Raw genomic sequence first — 24020 nt, forward strand, 5'->3', positions numbered from 1 at the left:
TGTTAGGACACAAAATAAGAACAAAATTAGATCTGCTCAAACCTCAGGCACAAGCTTCCCAAAGGAACGTAACCGAACAACCGAAATTCTACAAATTTTATCGTGTGGGAAATCGTGTACAATCCCGAAATTACACAACGTCCGGCCCTTGGAAATATGGTATTGTTGTTGAACGACTAGGTCGTGTACATTACTTAATTGAACTCGACGATGGATACGTAATTAAAAGGCATTACGATCAACTACGCCCATGTGAAATCAACAAACAGACAAATCCTATTCAAATAAGATTCGACTTCAACAAAAAGGAAATTGACAAGTGTAACGACATAGCTAACAGTAGAGACTCATCCCCAGCTAGTGCTAGTCCACATCCAAGCACAATTAGCTACGACGAAGGAACTGTAACGACTTTACCCAACAAAAAGGAGACAATGACGAAAACAACTTCCGAACAGCCCCTAGAGAAGGAAGAGGGAGAGTCTAGCCGAACGATGACAAACTCAAATGAATCGGAGCCTCGACGATCAACGCGAATACGAAGGCCAGTACAACGCCTAAATCTGTAAACGAACAAATTTTAAACATTTTATTAAGCGTGGGAGAATTGTTATGTATTTGTTATGTATGTAAACCTCCAGAGGATAACCCACACCGAATTGCCCCTTGACCTAGTTAGGCGACCCCGCACCTCTGACCTTTGTCTTTGTCGTGCTTCTTTGTCTTCGGGCAGTCGTGCGTTAGCTGTTGTAACACTTAGACCTGGAGGCACAAACGTTACGTTGTATTACCCGCCGTTACGTTCTATTTTAATAAAGTTGTTTATATACGTTAACAGTAATCGTTTATTTTACGGACACAACAGTCGGTCACCGAAAAAGTGTGTTGTCTAGGAACATAGAAAATAAGTGTGATCCTTTTGGGCAGATTTCGTCTTTATTTTTATTGATTTGAATAGAAATCGAATGGTAATTGATTTGGAATACCATACATGCATGTGTTCTCCTTAAGATGTTTAAATTTCTCACTTGGATGGATATCAGGTTGCCATCTCCAGCCCAGTAGAAATATTAGAATGGCTTATAGGGATCGCCTCCCCCATGTATGCTACGGTGTTGGACTTTCAATTGTTGTACCCATCCATAGAGCTACCTCCTTGTTTTTGTGCTCTCAAGGACTTCCTGTTTACAAGAATGGATGATAGAGCAATGTACTAACATATACTCAAATTGGCCCACTTGGTATGTTATAGTTCTGTATTTCAGTTTAATAGGATTGTTATACACACAGAGTAGAGGAGTTCCCATGGGCAGTCCTGTTTCTAGGGACCTCTGTGAATTGGTTGTCAGACAATTGGAAAACAGGACCCTACCTCGCTTCCTTGACAACATACTCCTGTACAAAAGATACATAGATGACATCATTATTTTCTGGAGGACAACATTGAATCTAACACAGTTTGTCGACACAATGAATGACAATCTGTACGGGCTGTTCCTTGAGGTGGAACAACATAGCCCCACCAGGGTCCACTTCTTGGATATAGATATCACAATTGAAACGTCGGACATATCCACGTCTGTTTATCATAAACAGTGTGCTATCCCCACTTATATTCCAATTGGATTGTGTGATCCTTTTCCATACAAAATAGCAGCATTCGGGGCCTTGGTTAGAAGAGTGTTTACGCATTCTTCCATTCCACAAGCAGTAGTGTAAGAAGTAAGAAGTATAGAAGAGATACCCATGGTGCATGGTTACAACAACCTTATATAAAGATTATGTGAATGCCACAGATGTACTCAGGATGCATCCACTGGTTTTACTGAAATATCGAAAGATAATGTATATGGTTCCTGGATAAACATAATATCAACATCCAGGTCATTAGCCATTTTAAGGACCATAGAAGATCCGCCTTACCTTTTTTTTTTTTTTTTTAACTCTTTCCGCCCTGTGGGCACTAAGAGGGTTGCCTTACCTTTTTGGGCATTTATTTGAAGTATTTTGACAGTAGGATTAGTCAGATATACTCTATATTCTTTACATTCTTCCAGAAAATCAAGTTTAGCTTTCACCCTTGTTAGGGCCAGGACAAACTTTCTATATATTTTAGCCAGTTTGGTCATTTCAATCAACTCCATCCAACTCCAACTCCAATTTTCTGGAAGAATGTAAAGAATATAGAGTATATTCGATATCCATCTTCCGTATCAAATTATCCCCTGAGTAGGATTAGTATTAGCGATTGAGATGCTGGAACAGTAACTAAGACGACCAGGGCAGTTATTCATAAAGTGTTTGCTTTACTATTAGTTTCTTGTAACTTTGGAGGATTGGGCATGAAGCAGCAAAGGCATTATGGTCCGTGTTGTGTCTTCTTCCTTCTTGTATATTCTTATTCACTTTTGAGCAGTTAGTGCACTTTGGCATTTCTTTCTTGTGTGGGAAGTCATATTTATGCCTTTTAGAACATTGACTGCAGTGCTCCCAGGAGTCGCATTCAGCAGCCTTATGCCCAAATCCAGTGCATCTACAGCACTTCAGTACTGGGATGTAGTCGTCCACCAGTAGGGTGCTCCATTCGTAACATATCCACTTTATGTTTATTAACATGTTTCTGATTGCCGGTGAAACACTCATAATTACATATCTGTGTAATTATGTGTGTTTCACCGGCGATCTCCATTTGCATTTATGGCATGTATGATCATTACCTCCTTCTTAAAGCTCTCCATTGAGAATTTCTCATTGATTCCTGTGTTTTGGTCATATATTTTTCTGTACTATTATTTTAAACGTCCTCTTCTTTGGGGATGTTTAAAATAGTTATGTGAGGATTCCCTTTTCTTGGTTTTGTTATTTTAATTCTTTCATTCACCTCTGGCAGTGTCTCAATTGCTTGTTTTAGATTATTGAGCTCCTCCTCCGAATTCACTTTTATTTTAACATTACTACTGGTAGTTAGGAAAATATTTCTTACCTCTAAACTCAGTGTTGTGGGGTAATGAACACCCTCAGTTTCCTGTAGGGCAGTGTTTCTCAACCTGGGGGTTGTGACCTCCAAGGGGGTCGCGGTGATATTAAAGGGGAGTTGCAAGACAATAATGAAATCATTTTGAGAAAAAATCATTTATTATAAACTTATAAACTGTTTTACTTACAATAAGTACACATGTAAAGAAAAGAAATTAATGTGATGGTTGCATTTGTTTTTCATTTAAAATTTTCTCCATACATGGATCAAATTACAAAGAGCACGTACACGTCGAGTTGGAACTTGTAAATTGCTCGTGTATGTACACGTCATACGTGTGTGTTCGTACCCGTCACTATAAATGCAGCAACATAAAATAATAGGAATAGTTGTGTTACATTTTTTATACTGTCAGTATTTTCTTAACGTATAAAATTAGTTCAATGTGATTATATAATATTTAAAAAAATTTACATTTATAATTACAGTCAAAATTCAATTAGTAATAGTAAGGCTTGCTGTTATTATTCCTTTGGGTGGAGGTTGTGAAATATTAATTTTATTTATATTTACTATTTGGGGGGTCGCGGAGCTAAGAAGGTTGAGAATCGCTGCTGTAGGGGTATTCATTATTTCTTCTGGGGCTAAGTTGTAGACAGAGTGTAGGAAAGTGACAGAGGTTATTTTGAAGCTTTAATTGATGAAACTGAAAGAATTTTGAATATCCTCTTGTATCAAACAAAGAGTTCTTCTATAAATCTTGGCTGGCATAGCCATAAAATGCAACAAACTAACAACTTACTGGAACAATAAACCAATAAAAAACAACACCTTGAAAACTTCCAGCAATAAATTAATTTAATAATAACGTTTTTGACCATCTTAAATAGCCATCTTCAGTTAAACGAACTCAAACAGAAAGAATGCAGAAAATAGAATACAAGCAATACAAACATTCAAAAGTTGAAATTAAATTCCAATGAAAAAGTGCAGTCGTGTATTAGAAAGCATTAAAATGCACATGTGCTATAAATAGTAATAGTAATAATAAAACACAACAAAGATATTGCCGCAATACAAGCATATGACAAGATAATCATTATGCGTTATGGTAAAATGATTTCCATGCAGTGGATAAACCATAATGCATAACGGTTATCTTGTCATATGCTTGTATTGCGGCAATATCTTTGTTGTGTTTTATTATTACTATTACTATTTATAGCACATGTGCATTTTAATGCTTTCTAATACACGACTGCACTTTTTCATTGGAATTTAATTTCAACTTTTGAATGTTTGTATTGCTTGTATTCTATTTTCTGCATTCTTTCTGTTTGAGTTCGTTTAACTGAAGATGGCTATTTAAGATGGTCAAAAACGTTATTATTAAATTAATTTATTGCTGGAAGTTTTCAAGGTGTTGTTTTTTATTGGTTTATTGTTCCAGTAAGTTGTTCGTTTGTTGCATTTTATAAAACAAAGAGTAGTAAAAATTAGATGTAAAAAGTTAAAAAATTTTTAAATGCTAAAAGCCTCTAGATTTAAGGATATTTATTAAGGAGAAATCATGTAAAAACATAATAAACCATTGTCCAATTTCTAATACCCAAACATATCTATAAGTCTGGATTAACCAGATTATTTTCAGGTTAGTACTTGAAAAATAATCTGGCTTGTAAATATGCATAGCTATTGTGTTTAAGAACTAGAGTCACTGAAATGTTTTCATTTCTAGATAATCATTTAATATTAAAAATGAATAATAAAGATTCTATATTAATTTTTCAATTTGTTATCATATTCTAAAACCATTTTCAATAATAACATACATTTTAATTTTTGTAGAGGTGTTTGTACACAGCCACCTTGTTATTGCATTGTTATGGAATATTGCCCTTATGGACAACTGTACGATATTTTAAAAAGTGACAGAGAAATCCCTCCTCTGACAGTCGTAGACTGGAGCAAACAGATTGCAAGAGGGATGGAATATTTGCATTCTGAAAAAATCATTCACAGAGATCTTAAATCTCCTAAGTATAATATAGACTTTATAGCTTTTAATTTCTGTCTATTTATCACGTTTTGCAGTCTAAAAATATAATGTGTGTGAATTTTCTGTTTCAGTGTTTTGATAGGAGAAAAAGATGTTCTTAAGATATCCGACTTTGGAACCTGTCGACAGTGGAACGACATTAGTACCCGAATGAGTTTTGCCGGAACTGTTTCTTGGATGGCACCGGAAATCATTCGTAACGAACCGTGTTCGGAAAAAGTGGATGTTTGGTGAGTTGAGATCATTTTGTTTAACATAATTCTCTTACAAATGTCAAAAGTACTTCAAACAAATTTTTTCACCACTGTTATGATCAGTGTGCAAAAAGAACAGAAAATGTTTTGATATAAACTGTTCTTTTGTCTTCAAAATGCCAATGTTTTTGGATAATATTAGATCTGTGTGTGCAAATAAAAAGTTTAAAGCACAAATTAATAAACTATATGTAAGAAATCAAATTAATAATTGTACAGATGATCAACTGAAAGTAGAACTCATGAGAAGTAACATGAAAAGTTTGATGATTCCATGCTTATTGTATTACTGGCTCATGACATTGTCAAACTCCTCGCACTACTACTTACAAGTTCTACTTTCATTTTGATAATGCCGTATAGAGTAATCAATCAAATTATGATGCAAGAATGCACAAATTATATAATATGAGGCATCTGAAAAGAAAAGATACATCACATGTAAACAGAAATCTAATGTTTTAGTGCAGGGGTTCCCAATCTTTTTTATACTGTGACTCCCTTTACAGGCTGTAATTTTTTTGCGACGCCCTTCTAAAAGAAGATACTTACGTGTAGCTCTAGCAGACATTAAAATTACTTTATTATTCAAAGAAAACTCCAAAGAATATAGAATCTTAATAATTATTACTTATTAGAAAACAACAGTACAATTAATGAGAATGATGAGCTTGCTTTTCTGAGCATAACTTCTCAAATTGGGGCTGAAGTTTCGAAATGGCTACTCTTCTTTGTACTCTTTCCCGAGTCTTCGACATGTTTTCTATTTATTTGAATAAAGTTATCCATTTTACGATGCATAAATTAAATACAACACACTTGAAATCAAAACACTGATTTATCAATGCTTATAATTGATGAAAACAAAAGACTGAACGAAAGAACAAGAAAATGGAAGAGCGGGGTGATGAGACACATGCGCCGCGCACTCACTCATTACGTCACGTGCAGGTGACCTGTGGGTATCGTCTCGCGACTCTCCTAGGATAGCACCGCGACGCCCCAGGGTGTCACGACGCACAGTTTGGGAAGCCCTGTTTTAGTGCATATGTTGACAACAGTTGATTTGATCTTGAAACTTTTGTACTCTTTCTGCAGTCATTTGTCATTGTTATACAGAGTCTGGTTTACATTTACAATGGCTTTGCCATTTCAGAATCCTGCCAAATATGAATTGTGCTCCATCATATGTTTTCTCAATGAAAAAGGTGAGTGCCCAGCAGATATTCACAAGTAAATTGTTTCCATTTATGGGAGCATTATGAATTGACAAAATGTAAGAAAGTGTAGTGACTTTTATATACCAAGGTATATTATGTCTATATGAGGGGTCGAAAAATGAGGATTTCACAAGATAATCATTAAGAAATTGGCAACACGTTTATTTATATACACCACAGGGATCAGTTAAGTCAACACTATAAAGTACAAGGATTAGACACCACGCTTGATCGATTAACAAATTTTAAGGTTCCTCCGACAATCAAATGAATATAACACATGAAAGTGAGCATAGAAATCTACACTATTTTACAGGATCAAACAACGATGTATCTCAGTCCTCCTGGTGCTGAACAAGAGACCTTTCTAGTTACCAATCTTCTCTTTCTTAGAATGTCGTATACAGCCACCACGTGCAACAAAACAAAACCCAACTTAAACAAAACCCGATCATATTAAAATAACAGTTTTTTTTAATTCTCATTCCTGCATATCTTCTATCTTGGCTTTACCATTGATACTCCATGATTAGTATTCAATGGATTTGAATTACCTGTATAAAGAGCAAACCGACTAGTTTGATTCTTCACCTGATGATAACTCGGATTCCCTTGAAGTCCTCCCAAACATGCAAAAGTGCAAGAGAAAAAGATGTCTTGTCTTCTCAGGTTGTGCATTCACCTTTTATAATTCCCCCATCCGGGGATTTTTTAAGTCACGTGATATAAAGTTAGCCAATCGGCAATGTGTAGCCTCATGACCCAATATATGATGAAATGTGATAAAACAAAGCACATGTGTGATACAAACAAAAACCTGATGTGAATAATGGAACACAAATACATATAAAATTACAAAACAAGATAAAAATTATTTACAAATAGTTGCATAGTGAAAATAAACAAAATCAAATCAACAAATGTTTTCTGAACACCTTCCGTGTCCTTCCTCAGGTTAAAACGGCTGGATTTTTTTTTATAACATTGTTCTGAACTTATAAAAAACGAATTTGAGCAATGACAGTTCAATTGTGTAATGTCCATTGCACAAGCACTGTATCTGTCGTGTTCCCTACTGTTCTGAATCGTATTTCTCATGCGTGTTTAGATTTTCTTACGTTGCATTCTGTTTTTAATCTTAGGGTCACATGACCCCATGTGTCATTGGACCTCAATCAAATCTCCACCCATCATCTTGTAATAAAGCTTGCCAAGCAAGCGAAAGAGCCATCTCTTCACGTGAATTAATGCATGTTGTTGTAGTTTGTGCTTTATGAATCTAGCTTCTAGCCATTTAAGGTGGTCTATCCGGGGTGTTTTGATTATTAGTGTGGCTCTCGTGAAGTCCACATTAATGCCCAGTTCAGAAGCATACATCACAAGTGACGTGGTAGCTGTGTTATATTGTATATCTGCCTTGTGCTCTTTAACTCTGATTTCCATCGAGCGTTTCGTTGATCCTATATAGATCAGATCCCTATTAAATCTCTCATCTCTCATCAGGATTCAGTAGACACTTGGCATTCTACTCGGATCAGATGGGTCCTTTCCATTACGTAAAATACTGTACATAGTTGGGCCTCTCCTGTGAGCAGTGATGACATTGTCTTTTGGCAATAGATGAGTATATGGATTTCAAGGTCGGGCTGTATGTGAGGGATATTCTCTCCACCTCTGTATCCTGGTTGTTACCCTGTGCCATTGTAGGTGTGTTTTGGTTCATTCGTGTTCTTTGGCACGTCGATATTCTTGGAATAATATTGTGGTAGTCGTGAATATCCGCAATCTTCTCAATGTGGTTCAACTTGTTCTTAAGTGCTTCTTGAGTAGATGAATGTGTGTATGCCCTTCTGACCAATGATCTAAATGCTGCTATTTTGTATTGGATCGGGTCGCATGAGTCACTCGGGATGTACATTGGAATCACTGTGTTGCTCCACTTCAATTGACAGACCATATGGGTTATAATTCATCATTCCTACGAATTGTGCTAAGTTCGGTGTTGTTTTCCATATAATAATAACGTCATCCACATGTCGTCTGTATAGTAGGATATCGTTCATGAATCCCGGGAGTGTTTTGGATTCGAGTTGTCTCACCACTAACTCACACAAGTCCCTGGACATCGGGCTGCTCATCGGGACACCCGTCGATTGTGTGTATGTTATACCTTTGAATTGAAACACCGACCCATAACATATAAGGTGCGCTAATTACAACACAGTCTGGTGGAGGGCTGTGTCATTTACTTTCATAAATCTAAGTGTGCAAAAGCACGGTGGTATCTTGATGGAAGAATATAACGATTTAAAATCTAACACCGTTATGTAAGCTGGGAAGGTGATCTGTTTTAACTGATTGATTAATTCTTCAGGGTTAGAGATGGTAAACTGATAGCCACTTAGGTGTGGCACAATTATGTTGTGGATCGCTTTCTCCAACTTACGGGTAGGAGCCTTGGCTTTATCAACAACCGGATGAAATTGTTGGCCTTCTTTGTGCATTTTTGCGAAAGCAAATAATTTTGGTACGTCTGGGGTATCCATTGTGATGTTCTTTAGTTCTAGCTTCTTGGCCAAGCACTTGTAGTTGTGTAGCACTACAAAGGTGATGCTATGCATTCTTTGAAGGCAGGATTGATGTTTGTGATGAACACGAGTGTGGTAGGTCGTCAGTGATCTCTGATGAATTCTTCAAAGAACTGAAGAAGCAGTTTGTGCAAATCAGTGTGTCACAATACAAGAATTGCATGAAATCATTTCAGAAGTCTCGTAAGTCCATACTTCACAAAGCTATGACTATAATATTAGAGTGTAAAGTATTTATTTATTTCTATTGAAAACAAGTGTAAAAAAATGTACCGTTACTGTTGGTGAAACTATCGGTTGAAACTTACGACCATTAACCCAACGGGTACTTTACACGGGTTTGCGGTTAGAAAGCCAGGCCTGGACTTACAGGCTCCGAAAAGAATTAAATTATAAGTCGAGATCAACAAAGAACAAAACAAGTTTTAATATACACTATTAAATAGCACTATATACAAGTAGTAAAATTCAAAACAACAATTTATTCAAAAAAGACAAACAATTCTCAAAGACCGACAAATTTTGAGATAACTTATCTCCTAAATTCTACTATCTTAAGCCATTTCCCTTTGAAATCTGACAAAGTCACTCAACTTATAACTATGTACAAAGAATCTTAACCAACTAGAACCTTATCCATTACCTCTTATACTAGGAACCTTTTCTAGTCAAAACTCCTTCGAATCCAACTCTTTCAATCTCCAAGAATTCTCTTTCAATCTATCGCTCAGGATCTACTTTGATTCACCTCGATTTTCGCCTTGGAATCTCTCTTTGAATGCTCTGGAAGCTCACCTCGTCCTCCATCTCAAACATGGCTTGTTTTATGCTGTGAGGTGACGTCACAATGATTCTCTGGAACCACCCCCTCATTTACATACTTAACGTCTAACAATCTTTTTTCTTTCCCCTGGTCAGCGTTTTTCCCAACAATTTTGCTAAATCCTTTTACATAACTTTCTATTAACATTTCTTACACATTTGAGATGTCTTTGGTTAAGGTTTAGCGAGTCCTCAACATTAGTGCACGTGGGGTTTCCCCCCACTCTGCGGAACTTCCTTTGAACTTCGGAGTCGGGAAAGCACAATTGCATGTTAGTTTTTTCCTACGGCGCTTCGTCGGGTCGGTGAGTTGGTTCTTTTTTTTTTTTTTTTTTTTTCATTTGTTATATTACTTTGGATGAGTAAGAGCTGATTTATGTTTAGTTAGGGCAAAGGTGGGCACCTTTGCCCTAACTAAACGTAATCCCCAAAATAAAATAGAATTAAAGAAAATAAAAATAGAAATAAAAATATAGCTCGGACTCGGTTTCTTACAAGGGTACAGGAAACGCTGCATGCTGGGTATCCAAAATGTTAACGGACAAACACAAAACAAAATGGATGGGCTTTGCACTCGACTTTTTCACACACTATGTACCTGCAGATGAGTTTCTCAACGGCATTGTGATGGGTGAAGAAACTTGGATTTACCACCATATTCCTGAATCCAAACAACAATTGCTGCACTGGCACCATATGCATTCCCCAAAACCCAAGAAATTCAAAACCTCAATTTCAGCAAAAAAATCTTGGCTTCTGTTTTCTATGACAGAAAAGGCATTCTTCTGATTGACTTCGTGTCTCCCAGCACCACAATTAATGCTACTACATATTGACGAACCTTGCAATGCCTTTGATGGGGCCTTCAAGACAAATGGAGGGATTGTTGACAACCGGTGTCTGTCAGCTTTATGACAATGCTCTTGCTCACACAGCAATTGTCACCAAAACACTTCTCAAATATTCTAAGTGGAAAGTTTTCAACCATTTGCCATATAGCCCAGACCTTGCTCCCAGGGACTTCCAATTGTTTTTTTATTTGAAAAAACATCTTGCAAGACAACACTTCAATGACGACGAAATCAAAAATAAAGTCAAAATGTGGTTTTGGCGGCAATGGTAGAATTCTACAATTCTGGGATACAGAAACTAGTAGCCAGACTTAACAAGTGTTTGGACAGTGGCAGCAATGATGAAGAAAACTAATGCACATACAGGTAAATAAGGTTTGGTCAAATAAAAATCTTTTGAGTGAATAGTAGCCATTGTATTTTCACTTTTTGGGACTTCTTAACAATTACTCTAACTAAAAGGTTTTTTTGAAAGAGTCATAAATAAAAATGTTCTAAAAATTTAACTTTTGAAATTTCAGGTCCTATGGAGTTTTGTTATGGGAACTCCTGACTTGTGAGACTCCTTACAAAAATGTAGATTCTTCAGCCATTATATGGGGAGTGGGAAATAACAGCCTGCATCTTCCCGTTCCGTCATCTTTTCCCGAAGGTTTCCAACTACTACTAAAGCAATGCTGGTCAGTTTTATTTAATATTAATCATAAAGAAATATGTTAAAATACACTGAATAAAATTGCATAATATTGCAATGTCTCCATTAATGTATGTATGATTATTGACAAAACTAGACAGTAATAGACTTGAGGATATTGTAATCCCATTATATTTTTAGATTAGAAATGAAAATTTGTATCTATAATTATTCTAAAAAATTTTTAAATTTTATTTATTTTCTAGGGAAAAAATACATGAATGTAAATTTTAGGAAGTTCTATTTTTATAAAATTTTCAATTATTGATAATTAACTTGAATAAGAGTTGTTTAAATTTCAAATAAACACTCATCAAACCCGATAATATTAATCCATTACGTCATCGACTGCCATAAATAATCGGGCTATAAACGATTAAAGATTATAAATATTATAATTATTAATTTTAATAAGAGATGGCGCCTAATGCCTACCTCAAGTGCCAAATTTATTTATAATCTTTAATCGTTTATAGCCCGATTATTTACGGCAGTTGATGATGTAATGGATTAATATTATTGGGTTTGACGAGTGTTTATTTGTATATATACCTTGCTGGGGTCGCGATGGCCGACCGAGTGCCTCGAGTCGACGTGGCTGGCCGCGGGCACGGAGTTGTCCCCGTTCGGCACCATAATAGCCGTCGATGGTTACGTCTTTGGCTTAAATATACTGGAAGACGTGATCGGACCAAAGGTCCGGGTAGCGTAACTGGCAACGCGACCGCACGGTAAGCCGGAGTTGCGGGTTTGAGTCCCGCTTTGGGCCGGTTCTTTTCTTCCAGTTTAATCTAAATTTATTATAATTATTAATTTTAATAAGAGATGGTGCCTAACGCCTACCTCAAGTGCCAAATTTATTTATAATCTTCAATCGTTTATAGCCCGATTATTTACGGCAGTTGACAATGTAATGGGTTATTTAAATTTCAATATTAAACCACATTTATAGTGACCAAATTTATGTGAAGCTACACTGATTTCATTCACTGACATGAAATAGTTGAGTAGAAGAATCCAGTGTTGAAAAAGTTATTTTATGTGTATAAGGTATCAAAGTTTTGCACATCTTGGCTTGTGAACAGTTTATTTCAAATATCACCTGTTTATTTCAACTATACTTGGAACTGAATAGAATATGAGTTTATTTTTCATTATTGAAAATCCTGGGCTAATATATAGAATATGAGTTCACTTATAATGTGGTAAAAAGTCAGACTTCATTCTTGGCATCACACTTTTCATGCACTATATGTTGTACATCAGTCTAATTAGTTCGGTTTTGTATCTTTAATGCTTTTTATCCTTGAACTTCGGTAGTTTTCACATATACATTAAACAATAATTCTTTTTATTGTCATTACACTACAATTAATGTAACCATTTAATGCCAAAATTATTTCTTTGTTAGTATGGTAACAAAGATGCTTTAAAATGAAATATACAACAAAAAATACAGCTAACGTCGTAGTTAACGTATTTTTGCCCACTCGCACGTCGAGCAATTGGACGACGTCGTGTCAATATTTGTGAAAGTACGTTAATTCGATAGACTACCGATTCCCATAATACGGACAGATATTTTGGACCCCGATATTGGCATTATATTGCATCTGAAGTATATTTGTTTTTTCTTAATAATATGGTGCAAGATATCGGGCCAATATCTTGCATCACATTAATAAAATAAAGGCAGTCAAGAGTGGAGTACTTACTTTATTACATGATCATAATCTTTAATTTACTGAATAATAATTGATTAATATTTTTAACTTTATGTAGACCATTTTTAAATATTTAACCTTTACATTTAAATACTGAAGAAAGAGGACTTTCTAATATTCAAAAACAAGAAGTAGATGCCATTTTTTTAACATTCAGAATTCTTTTATTTTAAATTAACTAGAAAATGTTTGTCAATAATTAATTTAAATTCAGTAGTCTGAAATAATATAATTTTAACTACTCAAAATATTATTTCTCTTTATTTAGTAATTTCATTTTAACAAACTTAATAAATTTTGTCACCTTTAGAATTTTTATTATTTCATTGATTAAATGTAACACAATTTTCTTTTATTAGATTTTAAATAAATAAAGAATAGATAAAATACTGATTATGATACTGAATCAGATGTTCTTTAATGAAAGAAAGGTTAATAATAGGACCACAAGAACATAAAGACAAAAAACTGTTTTTTTAATAAAGATTCTTGACAATTTTACATATAAAATATATCTCTGGATTTTTCAATATTAATGAACAAAAATTATTTGTCATTGTCTCAATGCAGGATTGCAATTTTTAATCATATTTTTAATTTATTTAATTTAAAATATATGCTCTCCGTATCAAATTAGTAGTGTCTCGCCCCTGTACGTCATGCTTTTCCTTATAACAACAAGAGTCTTGTCAGTCATCTGTGTAATTCTGTTTTGAGTAAAATGTTTGAATTGAAATCACGTGACTTTTGTTCTAGACCAGAAGTTCGTATACAGTTAATTGGGGCTCCTGCCCCCGATCTTTCCATAGCTGATCTCGGCATTCGTCTATATAATACTGTTCTAGAGATTAAGGAAGGAAAGATACACAGACAGATGGAAAACAGTGGAAATTTATAAATCTACAATTTTTTCAAATTGCAGCCCCATAACAATTACTTAAAGAAAACAATGTTGTTCCAAAATTTTTAGGCTAAACTAATCAAAGTAGAAGTTTCATATTTGTGTATTGTTTATTTGTGGTTTGATATTTTCAACCAATTTTCACATTCACAAAGCTAAAATTCATTTATCTGTGGAAGAATTAACATAAATAATAAAACACAGGCTAAAGAGAGAAATGATTTTCAATGTTTTTATCTTTATTCTACCATGAATCGTGTTGTCGACCATTATATTTTGCTAGTGGATATTATCTCATAGTTAGCTGTGTTATTTAAGTACGTGCACTTTCACGAATAATAACGATCGCGTTAACAACAGCATCCGAAACCAAAATCCAGCAAACAAAATAACGGAGCTAGCATTATTGCTTCTGTTAAATGAGCATCGTCGGGCTAAATGATTCCACAGCTGTTAAAACAATGGGGGATTGTCACACGTGTGTTAAGAGGGAAGGCGACATAACAAAGAGAGAGGGAGGGAGAGAAAATTCACAGTCCGTAGAATGTCTTCCACACCGTGGGGAAGGAATCCACATCGCGAAAGTTAACTGCTTTATTTTTCCTGGTGGCTTTGTAAATTTCTACCTGCCCTAAATATCTGAGATGATGTTTCTGGACGGAGCTATATACGAAGCAAGCACGGTCAAAATGAACGTCTACGTCGGGGTCGGAGGCAAAGGTGTCTAGGCAGTGTCGACCGACCTTTTCGGGATGGAATTCCGACGCTCTCCGAGGTAGGTGTTTAAAGGGTGCATTGTAGCATCTACGAGCTCTTTATCCTTGTCCCGCGTGTCGGACGAACGGGCGAAGGCTCGACGAATTAGGATGCCGAAGCCGAAGCTCCGTTATTCGGTTAGCTCGGTTAGGGCACCGAAGCCGGCCGTCTTCGGTTAGCTACGTTATTTTGTATGCTTGATTTTGGTTTCGGATGCTGTTATTATCAAGTTTACCCAGTTTTTGAGTGGTTGTTTTATAAAGATTGTGTTTTGAGTGTTAGGTGCTAGTGTTGTATTTTGTAAGAGAAATTTAGGTAATTCTTTTTATTCTTACTAATTGATGATGATATCTACAGAAAAAGATACTAATTGTAAAATATCAAAAAAGGCCAAAGAAAGTTATGTTCTTCAAAGACAAAATTAAAGTGCTAGATTCTTTGTGAGGACATAAAACAGCAGATGTAGTTGCTCATAATTTTATCAGAAATAAATTAGAAATGTTGCTCTTTGTGTGAAAACATGTTTTTATTTTCTAATCATACATATTTTTCATCTCCCTAACTTTATTTTTTCAATGAATGTTATTTCTCTTCTATGTTATTTTTTTTAAGTAAAAATGTATGTAATCTTTATTATTGAATAGAAAACACTGCCCTCCACCTTATTTTAAGGCTTAAGAGTCTAAGCCTTCTATTTTGGGCAGCTTCAAATAAATTGGCTGATATTTGGTCAAAATCCCTATTGGCTCCATCCCTAAATCCACAATTAATTTGGATATTTTCTTTCTACTTTCTCTCACACACAATAAAGTGGTATAATAAGGCAATAGCCTATAAATACATCCACTTTATTAAATATTATATTTTATATTTATTGCCAAGATGTCTTTTGGGTATAAACCCCAAAATGGGTCTTGTAAGGAAAGGTTTGGAATATTTGTTTAGTACTTATTTGTTTCTCAACCAGATATTTTGAATATTTTTTACTTAAAATATTAGAATGCTAAACATTCAATAAATGATGATTATTATTTTTGATATTGTCTCCTTTCTGAGTCTTCCTTTCCTTCTTATCAAATAATAATTTGTTAAATGTTGGATGAAAATTAATACCGATATTAAAACTGTACAATACTTTAAAAGTACAGTAATTTAAAAGATTAGTACTGTGTTTGTTTATATTTTTTAAAAATAACAAGTTTGTACTGTGTTTTTTAATAATGTATTTAAATATTTATATTATTTCCAGGAGTCAAAAACCAAGGAATAGACCTTCGTTTCATCACATACTGTTTCATTTAGACATGGCAGGAGAAGAAATTATAAATCTTTCAGAAGACAGCTATTTTAAGACTCAGGTAAAAATAAACTTTTGGAATTATGTGTTTCATTACTTAGTAACTGAACTGAAGAGAAATTTATTTTAATGTGGTAATTGGAAACCAAAACATTTTGTATGATTGGTAGTTCATTAAACAAAGAAACAAATGCATTTAACTTTTACAATAATTGTCTTTGGATTACAAATGTCTAGAACAAAGTTTTACAATAATAAAGAAAAGATTATAAAATTCTATGATATAAAAACTAAAAAGGTTGATGTTATTAATGTAATACACCTAATTCTTGTTTTATTCATTCTCCATTTATGTTTCTTCGGAGATATACATTTTATGGCATTCTGCATGTTATATCAACAATTTTTTACGGTATAGTAGTTACATGTAAACTTGATTATCTCTTATTCTTATCTTTCTACACTCTTTCCGACCAAGTGTTGAAACTCTAAATTTCTGCCTTTTTTTCACTTCTACTTTTGACCGTTTCTTCGTTGTCTGTGGGATTCACGATGATCTGTAATAGGACGATTGCGGGTATGTAGAAGTGTGATTACCACAAACAATGGAGACAATGAAATATCACATAAAACTAAGTCTATATACAAAATATATATACAGAATATACTTATGAGTTGCACAATTAGGCTATGCGTGGTGGTCGACACAAAGTCCTTTCGACTATTTAACGCGTAGATCTCCGTAATACTCGTCGGGCAATATTATTCGCCGGCAATTCGTTAATTCGAACACTAAATCTAACGTATCCGGCGGGTAATTTCCTCGAAGCAAACGGATTTAGCTCCGATACTACCTTAGCAATTCGACACGATGCACGGTTCCCGAAAACACGTCACATTCGTAAAAGAATTCTGAATTTCCGAACGACGCCGAGGCGATCGGCGCGCCGACCGTAAGGTCCCGGCGAGAGAGCGAGAGTTGCCGGTCCGTACCCTCCTTAAATACCTCCTCGGCATCGCAGCAGTGCCGCCAATCAAAGACTATCCCAAAAAAAATAAATAAATCGACAACGTATAGCCCAAAAACAGACAATTACCACTCAAACGGCAGTCCGGCGGGTAGGGTAACTATCGTAGCGTGCATTCCTATCTTCCGGGTGCTCCGCTAGAGACGCGACCGGGAGGAAAGGATGCCGGTCGGTTCCCTATTCGGAGAAAGGAGAAAGGAACCGAGCGACAAAGGCGAACGAGGGCGAAGGGAAGGAGATCGTGTGGCGGAACGACCGTCAAACGGCCACTTAGACCTATAAACGGAGACTCGGAAGGCGAAAGAGACCGAGAAAGCGATAAAGTACACTACGAGTTTGCGTAGCGAATTTGAAGATGCGGAAATAAGTCCTACGTGGGAACGGTTTCGAGGCACCTAGCGTTAGGATAGAAGAAACGGGGCGATCGAATTCTCCCAACGAAATACTGCAAGGCGAGACCTCCCTCGCATTCTAAAATTACCGACTTTTGGCATCCGGCACTCCAGCTCATAAACTCTCGTCACCTAGCGGCATCCTTTACTAAATTCTTTTTCTTTTTATTACAAACTCCTTCCGCATAATATTAAGCTTCATTCCGATCGTCGGTTATTGGTGTTGCACAGAATCACATCTTGTGATTGTCAACTCTATTAATGAAATATATATATATATATATATATATATATATATATATTTGTGTATCTTTTTCTTTTCTAGTTACAGTAATATTTCAACATCGAGTTGTATCTTGTTCGGTGTCGAATAGGTGAGAATTAGTCTATCTGGTTTCTTTGTTTAGTGGTCCCCAAGCTCTTACTGGCAATCATTACAAGAAAGAGCTTCTCAATCTGGAACCCATTTTTGTAAAGAAAAGACAACTTGCCACGCTTAAGAAACCTTTCCTTTGTTGGTACATCCCACCTTGGGTTAATTTTAAGCACTTTAGGTGGATGAAAGGAAAAACATTCGCATATAGCAGGGGTGGCCAACAAGTCGATCGCGAAGCCAATTTTGGTCGACCGCTGGCGATGTCTTTACTTTATGTGTTACACTTGTAACTGAACGCAACGCCCGAACGTAACAAGCAAACGCAACAATATGCATGCAGTTACGACTGGACTCAGAAAAACACAGCCATTTAGCTCGAATATTTGGTACTGTCATACGGTAGCTTCTTTTCTTTAGTACACGTATTAACAATATTATTACTATTTCTCCCATTATTATTAAGGTAATACAGTAAAATAGATTCCAAATCTGTCTTTATCTGTAGCTAATTCGAATTAATATTGTTAATAATTACTCGTGTTGTTTTATTTCCCCTAAATGCGAGTCTTTTGGCCCGTTAAATAATTACGTTGTTTTTTACGTAGGTAGATATAGAGTGTTTCGGTACGACACGCACTCCCACGATCGATAGATTAACAAAGAATAAATCTAAAAATCTTATATCATTCTTCCACGATAATCTTCAATCAAATTATCAGCCATACTGTACTTTTTCATATTTACGAACAAATAGTACCACAACTTATACAATACAATTTATAAAAAAAATTAAATTATATTGTAAGTTACTAAAAATCTATCTCGAAAGATTTTTTTAGGTATCGCCCGTACGGAACGAACCGGTAGCTGCAAATATCAAAAGTCGGGTCTGGAAATTTATTTTTTTACGAGCCTTATATCTCGAAAACTTAATAAGTGGTTTAAAAAATAGAAAAATAGTTTTGAATATATTTTGCTTATCTACCCGTAGCTCGCGGGAGTGCACCTCGTACCGAAATACAGTGTATAAACATAGTATGTATTACACACCTCCCCCTCTCCACTTAGACTATGCCTACGACAACAAGTCGATCGCGACACATTTTTAAGATAAAAAGTAGATCTTACGTACACAAAAGTTGGCCACCCCTGGCATATAGAATCTAGGATCTCCGAACAATTACAATTTGAAGAAAACGTTAAAGTTTATCGTAAAATGCTAAATAATACACGCCGACATATTTCATTCAATTTATTAAAAGTTTTTAGTACCTAAACGAAAGCAGAAATTTTTTGGAATTAAACGGCTTTCTTTTTTCTAACATGCCTTACATGTTTTAATGTGAGGCATGTTAGAAAAAAGAAAGCCGTTTAATGTTCTGGGTTTATGTGATTCTCGAAATAAATATTGTATAACTATGAGAATCCACACGTTTATACCAATCAAATTAATTTCCACAGCACGGAAATAATTGTTTAACAGGGAGAATAAATTTTAACTTACAGTTAAGCCTTTTTTTTCCTATTGTTTTCTCAAATTTTCTATGCAATAACAGTAGTAAAACTAATAATATAATATTTACTTTATCTTTTAATAAAATTTTATCCCATAGCCACCAAAATGTTTTCCTTTCTTTTAACTTTTTGTTCTTTTAAAATTAATTTATATATTTTTGTTCTAAGCTATTGTTTTATACTCCCGCGATCTAAAGACGACTACCAAATATGTTTATTTGTTTAATAAATTACTGGATGTTTAGTTTCCAAAATTCATCGAATAATTATTTTTTTAATAACGGTATTTTGCAATTACGTATTACATAACCTATTTTACAGGTGTTAAATTATAAAAAAAAGCGAGGAAACCAGTTTAAATTCTGCACTTTATCGTCGAAAACGGCATTAAAATCGATAAAATTCACAAAAGAACAATTAAAATTAAAAGAAAGAATTTGAACAATGCGAACTACACGTTATGTTTTTCTAGCGCGCTGCCTTTAAACACGTTTTATTGTCTTACTTTATAATGGGACACCCAAAAAACAGGTCGTATAATACGCGAATAATAACGGGTGGTATGTACGGAATACCGAGGCAACCGGAATTATGCAAATTCGAAGCCGGTATTAAGCATTAATACGTACGAAAATGTGCGAAATGCGCGTTTTTGGCTAAATCCACTTAATTTTTCGGTAATACAATAATACAGAGAGAACTTTTATTTACTTCCTTTCAATTTACATACCTAACTCGACCAAAGGCTTTTGTTTTTATAAAGAACAGTTTGTATTAAAAACAGCCGTTCCGGTCACTTTACCGGGACGGCGAATATTCCGCATCGGCCGCGTCGAAGTTGGATGGTAAACGTACTGTACAGTACGTACGTCGAGTTTTGTTTGGTCGGAAACTCGCGCCCGGTCGAAGAATCTTCAAATATAAGAAAATCGTCCGGACTCGTACGCCGCTACAGTCGGCGCAGCCAAAGTCGGCCGTCCGCATCGGACGAAAGAGGAGGCGAGTCGAGCCTCGGATCGCAGTAATAAAATTTGTATAAAAAGAAGCGAAACAATAAAATTACTTACGACGAAGAAATGATAAAAACGTTTAAAAATGTAAAAAAACAGAGATCGGATTCGGTGTCGACTTTCGCGTAACTCCTCCCTTTCCGGCATAGACCATTCCGGACCGGTGTCTGCTCTTTGGCCGCGTGGACTAAACGAGGTAGGCTACCGGCGATGCTACCGCGGTCGGTTTTCTTAATCCGGGCAGATTTCTGGACTCGAAAGGCATTTCCGCCGTCCGTAGCTCGGCTCTCCCGTCTTTGGGTAGAACAACTCGGTAGCCAGCCATTTCGATAGGCCTATCTGGACTTTCGTTCCTCCGACGGTTCCGAAAATTTCGTAGGATACTCGGTTAGTGGATTATCTTATAATTACGAGCATCCCGAAACTTCGATATAGAAACCCGGAAAAATATAAAATATTTAAAATAAATCGATAGGAAAATTTAAATTTTGCAGTAGCCACGTGGGGAAAGTGTTCCGGTCGCTATTTTTCTCTCCGAAACGGTGCCGGCTGCCAGAGAAATTTTATTAAATCTAATTAACGAGAATGTACGCGTTAAATTTCTTAAAAATATGTCTATAAATATTATTCAAAAATATGCGATTAATGAAAAATTCTATTATTTGTGTTCTTTCCACCGTCGTATTTAAGCGCGGTGTACGGGGTACACCGTACTTAAATACCGTTTTCCGCCAATGCGTAATATTTGCATTTTGGTGGCATCGGCGACCGTACTCTATTTCGAAGAAGATCTTTTCGTTTCCATAAATGGTCGTGTTTCTTTAATGCAAAATTTGTTTTTGGCAGATTTCTTGGAGAAAAGAAATCGGAGATTACATGAAAGATTTCTGTCATACCGGCAGTCACATGACCGTTCTGGAAGAGGACATAACGGCGCGAAGACGAGAAGAACTCAGGCACGCGCAAGACATCAGAGAACACTACGAAAAAAAATTGGAGAAAGCCAATAACTTATACATGGAATTAGCGGCGTGCTTGCTTCAGTTGGAAGAAAGAGAAAGAGATCTCATCAGGTAAACCTTCCCACCCGAAGCGTTAATGTCGAGCGGTTTAATTACCCGCCGATTAACGGTCTTTCCGCGTTAAAAACGAAAAACCACCGAAACTACGTCTTTCGCTTCTAACGTTTTCCGTCCCGCCGGCAGTAAGAGGGCCCTTTTCCGCATCCGTCGCCGGTTCGACGGAGCCGACGACGGGACCGGCCGCGTAGTAAGGGAGGAACCCCCACTACCCGCCGGAGCCAAAACCGGGGCCGATATCTCGGGTGGCGTCACCTCGGCCGTACGAAAGACCGGATCGGTCAATTTTGTGCGGGGAAGTCTGTCCGTACTCGGAGCGGACGGCCGGTTAGTCACGCGGAAGTTTCCTTCCGCCGTTACGAAAGAACCTGCCGTCGGGCGCAAATACGTCGCGCCGGTTTTAACTCGAAAGATTTTTCGGTTCTTTCGTTAAATGGCGGAGAGAAGGACGATCGCAAAAATAAAAATGTCCGGTGGCCGGGCGACACCGTCTTTACGCAGTCACCCCCTTCCCCGGAGGTTAACGATAACGTAATATACGGATACGGACGGCCCCGTACATATTACAAAACTTAAAATTTTACGGATAGAGGCTTTAATTAAAAAACGTTTTAAAATCGATTAAAAAGTGCCCGACGTCAATCCTTAGGCCAGCGAAAATACAAAGTCCGTCTCTTTCTGTGCGGGGCGGGGCGGGTCGGTCGTTGGCCGTCGGGCTTCGGTCTACTTCCGTTACGAGTCGAGCCGACCGCATCCGGGCCTTCCCGGTATCCGCAAAAATTAAAATATAAAAAAGACGAAGTCGGGTTACAAACATTTAACAATCGTTAAAATAACAATAGAAATGGCAACGGCGCGATTCCCGTTTTCCACAGACGTACGCCCGTTTAAAATTTGGCCGATAAATAAACGACAATCGATACGCCGGTCGGACAATCCGACCGGCTTACTTAAAATTCGTCCGAACGGACTTCTCGACTCCGGTACCGGCGCAGTTGGCTTAAATTAGTGTCCGAAGAACGAATTAGTATTTGTAGGGAACGGTGGCGAAAGTCTTTCTCGGCCGATTATCGCGCGAACCTTCTAAGTCCGGACCTTAATAAACGACGACGCCATTATCCGACTAGATTAGCCGGCCGGGCCCTAACGGAAGTAAAGCGACGATACCCGCGGTAAAGAACGATAAAATAATAGACGTTAGCTTTAATCGCCTGGCAAAGTATGGCGGAGAATGTCGGGACGGGCTCGGGAAATACTAAAAATCACCGACGTTGGCGCACCGGAAACCGATACCGGCCGATTAAACGAGCAGTCGTTATATTTTAAAAGTCCCTTCCGTTTGCCATTCCGGAATGCGACAAAAGCCGGATTTAATTATCGGGTACGGTCTTCCACGGGGACCGGCCGGCCGGTGGCGCGGTCTCCATTCGATAAGGACGGGAAAGTGGAGTAACGGACGATCGTCCGTTGTTTCCCACCTCCGATTCGGTTTAGGGATTAGATTCGGTGGTACGCATCGGTCTGAAATTTCGCATTATTCGGCAGGCCTCGCCGTACTAAACTTTGTTTTTCGTTTTAGACGAGAACAAAATTTACAACTGGGAATTAACAGGCCCCACGTGTCGAGGATAGTTCAGCCTTTCCTGAAAGCCCACGAGAGGTTTAATCGCAAGTCGGTACAAAAAGTTCCCGCCGAGCAAACGAGGTAATTCAATTTACGTCTAATTATAATGGTACGAACCGCACGGCCAAGTCGCGCATTTTGCGCAAAGATTCCCGTCCAAAAATCCACACGCGATCTTTTAATTTCGGTAGGTGTAAAAATGAACGCGCGCGGAATGCCCGTGCCGACTCGCCTAGGCGTAGTGGGTACGGACAACGATCAAAACAACGACGTGGCTATAAAGTGCCAAATAACCGGCGTTTATAGACCCGGCGTTGCGGTTCTCGTTGCGGGCTTGGCAAAAATTCTTCCGTCCGGACGGAGCCTTAGCCCAGCCTCCGGTACCGGCCGCGGAAGCCACGACCCCGTCGACTCGATTTTTGGCGAGTGTTGCGACGGAGACCGGTCGTGCCTATTTATTACGTATACGAGAACGTCGGAGAAAAAGTTTTGCACCGTCTTAAAACGGCTCGGCCGTTATTTTATTCCGCCCGGATATTTGTAACGCGGAATAAAACAATGCGACCCGCCGCCCGCAAAAAGACTTCGGACGGTGGCGCATTTAAATCCCCGAAGCCCGGCGCCGTGGCTTTCCGCGCCCGGCGGGAGCCCGATTTTCCTTCGATTACCCGGCCACTGGCGACTTCGTCCGCCCTATCGCTGGTTTTGTTTACGAAAGGGCAAAATCGACCGCGGCGGTGGTCCGGTTTCGCGTACGATACCTGGGACGATACTTTTTTAACGACGACGGATTAAGTAACGAGCGATATGTAAAATATACTTAGTGATTGATATATACGAGGCGTGTATTTTA

General features: G+C 37.2%; 1 protein-coding gene across 6 annotated transcripts in view; it reads left to right on the plus strand.

The window, feature by feature from the left end:
• Positions 1–24020, plus strand: part of LOC136990838 (mitogen-activated protein kinase kinase kinase 12-like) — a 57881-nt gene that overhangs the window by 29797 nt on the left and 4064 nt on the right. For 5 of the 6 annotated variants that reach the window (XM_067289290.1, XM_067289286.1, XM_067289285.1 and 2 more), the window contains 6 exons: positions 4826–5017; positions 5108–5266; positions 11293–11451; positions 16096–16204; positions 21311–21537; positions 23123–23248. In XM_067289290.1, the coding sequence (XP_067145391.1) occupies positions 4826–5017; positions 5108–5266; positions 11293–11451; positions 16096–16204; positions 21311–21537; positions 23123–23248 (972 nt within the window). The remainder of the gene's footprint in view (positions 1–4825; positions 5018–5107; positions 5267–11292; positions 11452–16095; positions 16205–21310; positions 21538–23122; positions 23249–24020) is intronic. The other variant, XM_067289289.1, reaches the window with a different exon arrangement.

Source organism: Centruroides vittatus, unplaced genomic scaffold (assembly GCF_030686945.1).
Source record: "Centruroides vittatus isolate TY-2023 unplaced genomic scaffold, ASM3068694v2 contig_1343, whole genome shotgun sequence".
In the NCBI taxonomy this organism is placed as follows: domain Eukaryota; kingdom Metazoa; phylum Arthropoda; class Arachnida; order Scorpiones; family Buthidae; genus Centruroides; species Centruroides vittatus.